The 11054-nt window shown below is 37.4% G+C and overlaps 1 protein-coding gene across 1 annotated transcript in view; it reads left to right on the top strand.

The window, feature by feature from the left end:
- The window catches only part of LOC107703209 (snRNA-activating protein complex subunit 4-like), a 15713-nt gene extending 5763 nt beyond the window's left edge, over nucleotides 1-9950 (top strand). The window contains exons 14-27 of the mRNA XM_016505763.1: nucleotides 1-84; nucleotides 417-523; nucleotides 734-828; nucleotides 979-1073; nucleotides 2435-2517; nucleotides 2619-3116; nucleotides 3220-3306; nucleotides 3562-3709; nucleotides 5840-5910; nucleotides 5999-6064; nucleotides 6226-6256; nucleotides 6403-6869; nucleotides 7787-9532; nucleotides 9621-9950. Coding sequence (XP_016361249.1) covers nucleotides 1-84; nucleotides 417-523; nucleotides 734-828; nucleotides 979-1073; nucleotides 2435-2517; nucleotides 2619-3116; nucleotides 3220-3306; nucleotides 3562-3709; nucleotides 5840-5910; nucleotides 5999-6064; nucleotides 6226-6256; nucleotides 6403-6869; nucleotides 7787-9532; nucleotides 9621-9743 — 3701 coding nt within the window. The 3' untranslated portion in view covers nucleotides 9744-9950. The remainder of the gene's footprint in view (nucleotides 85-416; nucleotides 524-733; nucleotides 829-978; nucleotides 1074-2434; nucleotides 2518-2618; nucleotides 3117-3219; nucleotides 3307-3561; nucleotides 3710-5839; nucleotides 5911-5998; nucleotides 6065-6225; nucleotides 6257-6402; nucleotides 6870-7786; nucleotides 9533-9620) is intronic.
- Nucleotides 9951-11054: the final 1104 nt, after the last annotated feature.

Raw genomic sequence — 11054 nt, 5'->3', positions numbered from 1 at the left:
AAGAGTGGACAAAAGTGGAAGATGAGATCCTTAGAAAACTGGTTGAAAAAATGAGAATTGGCAACTTCATTCCTTACATACAGAGTGAGACATTTGGGTCTTCTTGAGCTCTTGTACTGAATGTTGCACATTTGTTTCTGAAACAGATCATTCTGACTCTGAAATCAGCTTGGATAAGACAAATTCAAAATAAAATAACAATAAGGGAACAACAAGGGATTGATCACACACAATGTGTTCATGCATCTGACTGCACTTTTAAAAATAGTTTTTTTTTTTGTAAGAATTTGTTTTAAATGCAAGAATATGTCCTTTATGACAGGTTTCATTTATAGATTCCATTTACTTCAATTGTGTTTTGGAAATAAGTATGTATCATAGGGGCTATATATTTGTATTATTTATTATCTCCACAGTGTCATACTTCATGGAGGGCCGTGATGGATCACAGCTGGCATATCGCTGGACGTCCGTTTTGGATCCTTCTTTAAAGAAAGGCCCCTGGTCCAAAGAAGAGGACCAAGTATGGAGCTTAATTAATTTTGTATATTGTACTCTCTTACAATAAATGAGAAACTGATTTAATGCATTGCTTTTGTACCATATTCTGTCAATTTTCCATATTTATAACCATATTCTGTGTTCAAGACACAATGTTTTAAAATCTGTTGCATGCCACATGCCAAATTTGACTAATCAAGTTCACTAATTTGACTAACTGCTTTCATATCAGTTGTTGCGGAATGCTGTTTCAAAATATGGCACCAAAGAATGGGGGAAAATCAGACTGGAAGTGCCAGGCAGGACCGACGGTGCTTGTCGTGACAGGTACAGTATGACACATTTCAGACAAAAGTAAATGTATGCTCTGCAACTAATGTTTCATAATAACATCCCTGAAATCATTTCAACACCCAAATCAATCTGTCTGGATTGACTAGTGCTAGATACGTAAATATGAACATTTTTGCATCTTAGGTATTTGGATTGTCTTCAGGAAAATGTGAAAAAGGGGCCTTGGAGCAAAGAGGAGGTGGAACTACTAAAAGAAAAGGTTGAGAAATATGGCGTCGGTAAGTGAAATCTTTGGAATTAACTATCGCTATCTCAATAAATTAGCATTAATAAGTCTTAAAATAGGCAGAAACAATATCCAGCATCCATTTAAATTAGGGCTGCACAATTAATAAAATTTCTAATCGTGATTATAATTACGGATGCCACAATTATGTCAACTTACATTATTCTGCATGCTTAAGATGTGTGTTTATTTTCTTAAGGGTTTTTCTATTGTTTTAATTTTAGCTTTAGAATAACATTATAATAACATGCATATTTTTACTTTTTTTAATTTAAAGAAGAAACCAAACCAATGTGTAGTTGACATTTGAGTCTTAATGCTATAGAAAAGCAATACGTTTTTTCAGGAAGAGTGTTTTCAACGTGCTTATTTTCATATAAATTAATATAGCATGCAGTTGCTTCAAACAATGGTATAAAGCTATTCAAACATTCAATGTAAATTGTGATAATCATAAATAATAATCACAATTACAATTTCAAGGGAACAATCAAATAAAAATATTTTATAAAACTACTGTTTTACTGTATTTTTGATCAAATATATACAGCCTTGGTGAGCATAAGAGACTTTAAAAACATGAAAAACTCTAAATAACACTCTTAGTGTATTTAAATAACTAATGACCATTATGTCAAGGCCAACTCATGATGTTACTTTAGAGAGGAGATGATTCGTCATGACATTGAAATCATTTTGTTGTTGTTTTGATTTTAACCATATATGGAGAAAATCTAACAAAAGGTATAGAACTGTTCAACTTCTTGAAATTACATGCAAAAATTCTTAAACCAACCGATTTTATTTTCATTTTACTTTTGCTCACAGCTCATAGTTTCATGGTTAGTGCAAACATTGTGAAGTGACATGCAGCTTTGGCACTTGTATTTTAGCACAGACAACCTCAAGATGGTCATTTTCAATGTAGACACTGTCTCAGCCTTCAAAAAAAAACTCTATCCACTTGTATTAGCTGTTTTTCAGACCAAAGTCTATCCATACTGTATTCTAATGACTAGATCAGAGATGCCCAAACCAGGGCCTGCGGGAAAAAGTTGGTCTGTGATGACCTTTGATTTGGCCTGTGATGCTATATCACAAGAGGAGGGGAACGTTTTTTTTTTAAATGCCATTGAAATATATCTTCATTTGTAATGTATATTTTTGTTAAATTTTTTTTAACAAATGTATAAAAAAAATAATAATAAAAAAAAAATGTTTTTTTACATTTTTGATTCGTTATTTAAATTTGTATTTTCAATTTTACTTTTTTTGGGCAATGGTCCCCAGTCAAGTTTGATTTTTGGCCCATCGTATTAAAATGTTTGGGCACATCTGCTCATTATTTTCCAGGCAAGTGGAGTAAGATTGCCTCAGAGATCCCAAACCGGATTGACTGCCAATGCCTACACAAGTGGAAATTACTAACACAAGCTGTAAGTTCATTCTTCAGTATATCTTGCATCCTTCAAGAAGATTAAGTATCATAAATAAACATAAACATTTTGTTGTTGTTGTTGTTGTTGTTTTTCTTCAGAGTACGAGTAAAGAGCATCAGAGTAAAGGCATAAAAAGAAAAAGGAGGCCAACAACAGTGCCAGGAAAAAGAAAAAGACAAAAAGTATTGAAAAAAAACATTAAACAAGAGATGATCACCAGCTCCGAGGACGAAAACCAGATAAATAATATGGACAGTGATGTTGAATCAGATGTTCCCAAAGATCTGGAAATACCACAAAATCGGGAAATACCACGAAAGGACTACGTACAGCCAGATATGAAGGAATGGATACCTGTAAATGCAAACACAGTGGTTCATTCTCTAGGAACTGTCAGGACTGTGTGGGTCTGTCCTCCTACCATCGAGGATGAGCTAGAGGAATCCACTAAAAAATCTGTCTTCAGCCGCATTCGATCACAGAAGAGCAAATGTCCAAAAGTCATGCTCAGTTTCGTGCGCAATACTGTCCTGAACCGCTTTGGAAACGTGGAAAGAACTTATGTAGGTTTAAAACCTACTGTCTTGCAGAGTCAGGTGAGATGTTTTCTTTCTCTTTTCAGGTCAGACCCGTTTTTAATTTTATTTATATGTTCTACAATGCTTCTGTGTAAAAATGAATTTCATTTCATGCATGCAGACTGACGATGAGAAGGCCATGCTCAAGGTGTCTCTGAGTGATATTAAACACTTCCTACAGTGGAAGGGAGCATCTGTAATTAAGAAGGTACGGTTAACACAGATGATACTTGGTTACATTTATAAGGCCATTACATTATTATTATTTATTTAAGTATATTAGAAAATAGTTACCACTTTCTAAGAGCTAATAAGATTTAAAACTATAGCCTTATTCAGACTTAAGACTGTTAAGGCATTATTGTCTTTATAATATCATACTTAGAAAATATATTATTTTAAATAAATAATACACTTACGTTACATTGATTGTATGCATTTTTCCTTTCAAAATGACCTACAGGAGAAAATGACAAGTCCAATAAATATAAAGAAAAGAAGGCCGGTTCAGGACATGGCTAGCCTTAATAATGACCTCCTTAAAGCCATCACCCCGTGGATTGGTAATGTGATCCTGCCTGCTCCAGCGAATGAAGATGCATTTTGCACAGGTACAGACCCTTGTTTCACTTCTGACAAAACACCTAAACATTTGTGGGTTTTTGTGGTACTGAAGCAATGTTTTAGCAGCCTCACATATCAGACAGTTAATTGCTGATGAATAAAGTTTCGCCCCTTTTTTTTCTTGTTAAATATCTTGTTTCACTCCAGAATGTCACATTATTGAAGAAGGGTTTCTGCAGGTCTTAATTTGCCCTTGCACAATTTACAGCCTTAAAAAAGGTCTCGCATCAGAGCAGTCATTGCAATAAATGTTGCATGCATTGCCAAAATTAATATCTTCCTGTTTTTGTTTTCCAAAAAAAAAATATCTATAATAAAATAGCTTTCCAATGCAAATGTAACATACTTAATTGAAGATACATTTACTTGAGATGCCAATGTAAAATGAAAAAGTCTTGAAATATTTAACAAAATTAAATTTATACTTAAAACAAGAACAAATATCTGTCAATAGTATATATGAAAATTTTCATTTTAATAAAGTAGATTTTATCTGAGCCCACTGACAGATATTTGTTCATGTTTTAAACATAAATCAATTTTACTGGACACAAGTAAGTAAATGTATCTTGATTTAAGAATCTTCAGACATTTGCTCTGGAAATGCAACGCAAAGTGTAAAAACACAGTATAAGTCATTACAATCAGTAGTTATGTCCACACTGGATGCAACATGGAAACCATAGACTGTATGATGGAAACACAGTATGGTAAGGGGCGTAACATTTCTGTCACACGCTTGAGGTATTCGGCCAATCACAACGCACTGGATAGCTGGCCAATCAGAGCACACCTCGCTTTTCAGACCGATGAGCTTTGTAAAAATCGACGCGTTTCAGAAAGGCGGGGCATAGAGGAGAAACAATAATGTACATTATGTGGAAAATAATGTGTTTTTTGAACCTTACACCGCATAAACACATTGCATTACACCAAATACACAAAATAATGTTCTTTTTAGCAACATCCTATGACCCCTTTAACAAAAAGTTATTTCCATTCTAGTTCTAGTGGTTGGGAGCAGAGGTATTCAAGCCTTAAAGGGATAGTTCACCCAAAAATTTCTGTGCAAGAAACTGAACAGTATTTATATAGTTTTTTTTTACCTCTGATTCACTGCAATGTCTGAACTGTCCTGAGCGCGCGTCCTCGACAGCCGGTGCACTTATAAGTGCATTACCGCCAACTATCTCTCAAATGGACCATTGACACTCTATCTACAATCTCAATTAGGAGTGTCAACGGTCCAATGGTGGCGGTAATGCACTTATAAGTCTGCGATCTGCCGTAAAGCAAGAAGAAGGAAGACGCGTCAGCCGGCTGTCAAGGACGTGCTCAGGACAGTTCAGACATTGCAGTGCATCAAAGGTAAAAAACGATATAAATACTGTTCAGTTTCTTGCACAGACCGATCGTTTCATGTCTTTACACATCAATTTATCGTCACGAGCCGCAGGGTTTCATTTGGTTTTGTTTGTAAATGTTTTTTTTTTTACTCTCAAAGCCGTGATTCCCATTCACTTCCATTATAAGACTGACAGACTGCAACGGTTTGAGTTAAAAATCTTCGTTTGTGTTCTACTGAAGAAACAAAGTCACCTACATCTTGGATGCCCTGGGGGTAAGCAGATAAACATCAAATTTTCATTTTTGGGTGAACTATCCCTTTAAGCAATTATTATTATTATTATTTTATTTTAGTTTTTGTAAAATTAATTACAAAATAATGGAGATCGGTTGGAAGCTTGGAAGATCGGTATTGAAGTGCTGCTAATACAACTCATTGTGAGCTCCCTAGACATTTATATTTAGAGAACGTATTGTAAGAGATGTACAAGAAAAACATTGTTTTACATATTGTGTATGAGAGACATTGTTTCTCTTTTAATTTACTCCTTAAAATTTCTTTACTAGGTCTTAAAAGTCTTAAATTGACCTTTATAAAACCTGCAGAAACCCTGTGGAAGTAAAATGAGTTGCAACTACAATTCACATTGACTTTAAGCAATAAGTTCAGTTTAGTTTATAGTACTCTAGTGTGCAGATTCAAAATGGACGTAGTTATGAGTAATTCAAGGCATTTTTTTGTCAATAATTCATCAATAATTATTTTACAGGTGATATTGTTGGAATGAAAGCAGCAGACATCACTCTTCCAAAAACATCAGTGTTTTCATTTTTCCTCAAAGTAAGCCTAATAATTTTGTCAACCGCTACGATGAAATAAAAGAAACAAAGACGGCAGTGTTTCACATGGTTGTGTTTCCTTAACACAGGCTTTTCAAATAGATATCAAGGGTTGCAAGAATGTCTTTGAAATTCAGCAAAAGATCGACATTAAGGTATTTATCAATCCAGCATCTTAAATTAATTAGCCTAGTTGTCATACTTTGTTGCTGATGTGCATATGAATAAGCAGTATTTTTTAAAAGAAAGTAATAACTCGAAGATTAGTGTTCCCTCAGTATTGTCAGTTTTTCTCTCTTGTTTTGTCTTTTTCCAGAAGCCAATTGCTCAATCTAAACCGAGAACAGGTATGTCAGTTTATATTTATCCATTTTGAAGTCTTGAAATATAATAACAAATAATGCACATATCCAAAGCGCTCCAATTCTTCCTGCCATAACATGCTTAATGTCAATGTTTCCTTCCTATGGTTATTTGGCTCCTCCTCAAAAAGTGTCAGCGATGCTTAAGGAGGCAAAACAGAAAGCTGAGCACAAGAAACCTGCAGAACCTCCTCAACATCCACCTCCCCTGCAGCCGGTTCTTCTTAACCTTCCCCAGCAGCCAGTCATGCAGATGACAACCCCTGCTTTGATTCATCCCAAAACTCTTGTCATTACACAGCCAAACAAGCAGAGGGCAGTGCAGCCTTTAATGCTTACGAAACAGAAAATATCTCTACTACCACAGTCACCACCACAAGCTATATCACAGATTCCTCTACCACTAATACAGCAGACAGCACCTACACAACCTGTCATGGCCTCAACCCCCAAATCACCAAGTGTAGAGGACTCAAACAGCGACAAATCTACAAAACGCATCCACAAACCTACTGAGAAAGTCCCAGCCCTAATGGAAGAAGCTAAAGCTAAAGGTAGCAAAAAAAAGTCGCTGAAACGAAACCAAGGCAAACAGAATGTTGTTTTTCAGACCATTACATTGCAGACGCAGCCAGTAAACTGGATTCTTGCCCCCACCAAGTTGGTACAAGTAACCGGTCCACTTCCTGCTAATATCCCAAGCAACCAGACATTAACTGTGCCAAACATTTCCCCCCTGAATAGCAGTATTCGTCCATGTATCTCAACCAATCTATACCCATCATCATCTGCCCTGGTTGTTGCTGCTTCTTCTGTCAATCCTGCCCTTATATGTTCTTCAGTCACTAATGCCTCCAGAGATACCCTAAAGACTTCCTCCTCTGTGAACATTAGCCCCAAAGGCATCCAGACGCCTCTTTCACCTACTTCGACCTTAGTACAGAGCAAAAGTGTGCTACATAGTGTTCAGATGTTATCTCCAACACCTAAAGAGGACCAGAAAGGTTCACACATTGAAGCTATGAAGAACTCCTCAGATTCCTCTTCTGATGAATCCATTGTAAAGCAATATCAGACATCTACATCAACTGGTTCCAGAGTATCTCCTGCTGTTTTCAGTGTTCTTCCAGTTCCCTTGACTGTGGCACCTTTGGCTAGTGCACCAGTCGCATCCAAGCCAACAAATAATGTTGCAGTGGCAAAGTCTCCTGGTGTTAATGAAAACACAATATTGAGCCCCCTTTCTACTTCTAGAAGACCGCTCCGACCAATTGCTCCTTCACCTCAGTTTATAGCTCAATATCCTAATATTGTGGCTCCATTAGCTCAGATTGTGGCTCTGTCACCTCAGATTGTGGCTCCTTCACCTCGGATTGTGGCTCCACCAACTCAGATTGTTGCTCCCTCACCTCGGATTGTGGCTGCACCAACTCAGATTGTGGCTTCATCACCTCGGATTGTGGCTCCATCACCTCAGAAAAAAAGTCGCTGAAACGAAACCAAGGCAAACAGAATGTTGTTTTTCAGACCATTACATTGCAGACGCAGCCAGTAAACTGGATTCTTGCCCCCACCAAGTTGGTACAAGTAACCGGTCCACTTCCTGCTAATATCCCAAGCAACCAGACATTAACTGTGCCAAACATTTCCCCCCTGAATAGCAGTATTCGTCCATGTATCTCAACCAATCTATACCCATCATCATCTGCCCTGGTTGTTGCTGCTTCTTCTGTCAATCCTGCCCTTATATGTTCTTCAGTCACTAATGCCTCCAGAGATACCCTAAAGACTTCCTCCTCTGTGAACATTAGCCCCAAAGGCATCCAGACGCCTCTTTCACCTACTTCGACCTTAGTACAGAGCAAAAGTGTGCTACATAGTGTTCAGATGTTATCTCCAACACCTAAAGAGGACCAGAAAGGTTCACACATTGAAGCTATGAAGAACTCCTCAGATTCCTCTTCTGATGAATCCATTGTAAAGCAATATCAGACATCTACATCAACTGGTTCCAGAGTATCTCCTGCTGTTTTCAGTGTTCTTCCAGTTCCCTTGACTGTGGCACCTTTGGCTAGTGCACCAGTCGCATCCAAGCCAACAAATAATGTTGCAGTGGCAAAGTCTCCTGGTGTTAATGAAAACACAATATTGAGCCCCCTTTCTACTTCTAGAAGACCGCTCCGACCAATTGCTCCTTCACCTCAGTTTATAGCTCAATATCCTAATATTGTGGCTCCATTAGCTCAGATTGTGGCTCTGTCACCTCAGATTGTGGCTCCTTCACCTCGGATTGTGGCTCCACCAACTCAGATTGTTGCTCCCTCACCTCGGATTGTGGCTGCACCAACTCAGATTGTGGCTTCATCACCTCGGATTGTGGCTCCATCCCCTCAGATTGTGGCTTCATCACCTCAGATTGTGGCTTCATCACCTCAGATTGTGGCTTCATCACCTCAGATTGTTGCTCCTTCACCTTGGATTGTGGCTCCATCACCTCGGATTGTGGCTCCAACAACTCGGATTGTTGCTCCATCACCTTGGATTGTGGCTTCATCACCTCAGATTGTGGCTTCATCACCTCAGATTGTTGCTCCTTCACCTTGGATTGTGGCTCCATCACCTCGGATTGTGGCTCCAACAACTCGGATTGTTGCTCCATCACCTTGGATTGTGGCTCCACCTCCTCAGATTGTGGCTTCATCACCTCAGATTGCAGCTCCACCACCTCAAATTGTGGCTCCATCAGAAGTATCTCAAATCATAACATCAAGTGAACCATTGATCCCTCTTCCTGATATTCCCTCTGATGTTAGCTTTAATCCCCACTTGATATTCCCTGAGCAGTCATCTGAAGTAGATGACTGGATGAATGGAAAAGGTGGAATTCCACTACCTCATTTAGAGATGTCTTTGCCTTACCTTCCACCGTCTGCCGCCAGCATCGAAACACTGACTTCTTTGCTCAAAGTTAAACAATCTCTGCTTGCAGCTGCAGTGAATATCCTGCCAGATGAATATCAAAATTACAGAGAGGAAGAAGATCAAGTAGCTGCCATCCGCAAAATGATTGCTGAAAGGTTTGCCTCAAATCCAGCGTACCTGCTTTTGAAGGCTCGTTTCTTGTCATGCTTTACCTTACCAGCCCTTTTGGCCACTATAAACCCTTCTGAGAAATGTCAGTTGCCCACAGATAACAATGGTGATGATGCTGAGGTCTTGTATTTACAAAAGAGAAAAAAAAGGATTCAAGCACAAGCTACAGTAAGTTGTGTATAACATTGAATCAATCTTTGTTTTTGGTTTTTTGGTTTTTTTTTTTTAGAATTCATACATTTTCTATATCTTTCAGAGGGCTGAGCTTAACACAAATGAAAACGAAGCATCAGCAAAACATTTCTCAGGAATCAGGACAAAAAGAAAAGGAGTCGACGTTGAGTTACATAAGGTTCATCAGCTGAATGAATGCCAGTAGCTTCAGATTTTGTACAGTTCAAGATTAATGTAGAAATGTGTACCACTACAAAAAATTCAACGTTAGAGTTAAAGGGACCAGTCAGATATTCATTGCACTCATTTCTTTTACTCCATCCATATGCTTTGTTTAAGAACATTTAGTGTGTCCTGACAATTTTCTTGAAAAAATAAGACTCCGAATTTTGCACTGAATTATCATATACTTTCATTTTGTTGATGTTACTGCTTTTTGAATAAATTGTTCTGTAGAATTGTGAAATGTTGTCATTGTTTGGTTCTTTGTGTTTTTGTATTATAAGCATTTGAATTTTCTATGCTTTTATATTACATGATCATAATGTGCAACCCACACCTGAATCAAAAAGTTTGTGAAATTAAAAAAAAAATCATACATTTATTTTAATAATGGTTGACTATACATTTTCTTCAGAAAATGTCAAAAACTGTATGGACTCATTCTGTGACCAAATACCACCGAAAGTGCATTGCGGCTCAACAATTTATTGTGAAATAGCGGGAAATTAAAAAAAAAAAAAAAACTGATATGACAACTGTCTCCGTACTTATTGGGAAGCTGTACATTTTTAATTACGTATCAGTTTATTCGTATACCTTTTTAAAAAAAAAAAAAAGATGTTAAGCATAAACTACCTTAGCCACACCTTTTATGCAAATAAAAATCATAATTGCTCTAACAACTGCTATCATCATAGGCCAAAGGAGAACAGACTTTGTTAAATATTGCCACAGGATTTTTAACCAGGGGGCCCTAAAGGTACTTAGAGAGGATATAAAATTTCATGTTTATTAATGTTTGTTCATGTAATGTAGGGTTAATAACATTATCACACTACTGTATGTGATAAACGAGTTAGGTCAAAAGTAATCAAAAAGTAGTCAAACTACATTACCTAATGTGTAATCCAGATTATGTTACAAACTACAATTTTCGCCATGCAATTTGTAATCAGTAACATACTACAAATTGTAAGTAATCTACCCAGCACTGCATACTACACACATTCATAGAACATGCTTTTTTAACAGCTGCAAAGTACTTCAGAAGAAGTACCTACTCAGAAAGTATGCTGTTTTAAAGGGGTCATATGATGCGATTTCAAGTTTTCCTTTCTCTTTGGAAATCTGGCGCTTCTGAATCAGCTACTGTTTTGTTATTAGTTTAAGTATTTGCTATTGACTGTTCAAATGCTGAGTTTTACGCATCGTGTCTGTGTGTGCGCGAGCGAGAGAGAGAGAGAGAGCGAGAGAGAGAGAGCGAGAGAGCACGAGAGAGAGAGAGAGAGGGGGG

The sequence above is a fragment of the Sinocyclocheilus anshuiensis genome, unplaced genomic scaffold (assembly GCF_001515605.1).
Source record: "Sinocyclocheilus anshuiensis isolate Anshui unplaced genomic scaffold, SAMN03320099.WGS_v1.1 scaffold542, whole genome shotgun sequence".
In the NCBI taxonomy this organism is placed as follows: Eukaryota; Metazoa; Chordata; class Actinopteri; order Cypriniformes; family Cyprinidae; genus Sinocyclocheilus; species Sinocyclocheilus anshuiensis.
Note: the sequence above shows the minus strand (reverse complement) of the source record. Positions and strands in the feature narration are given on the sequence as shown.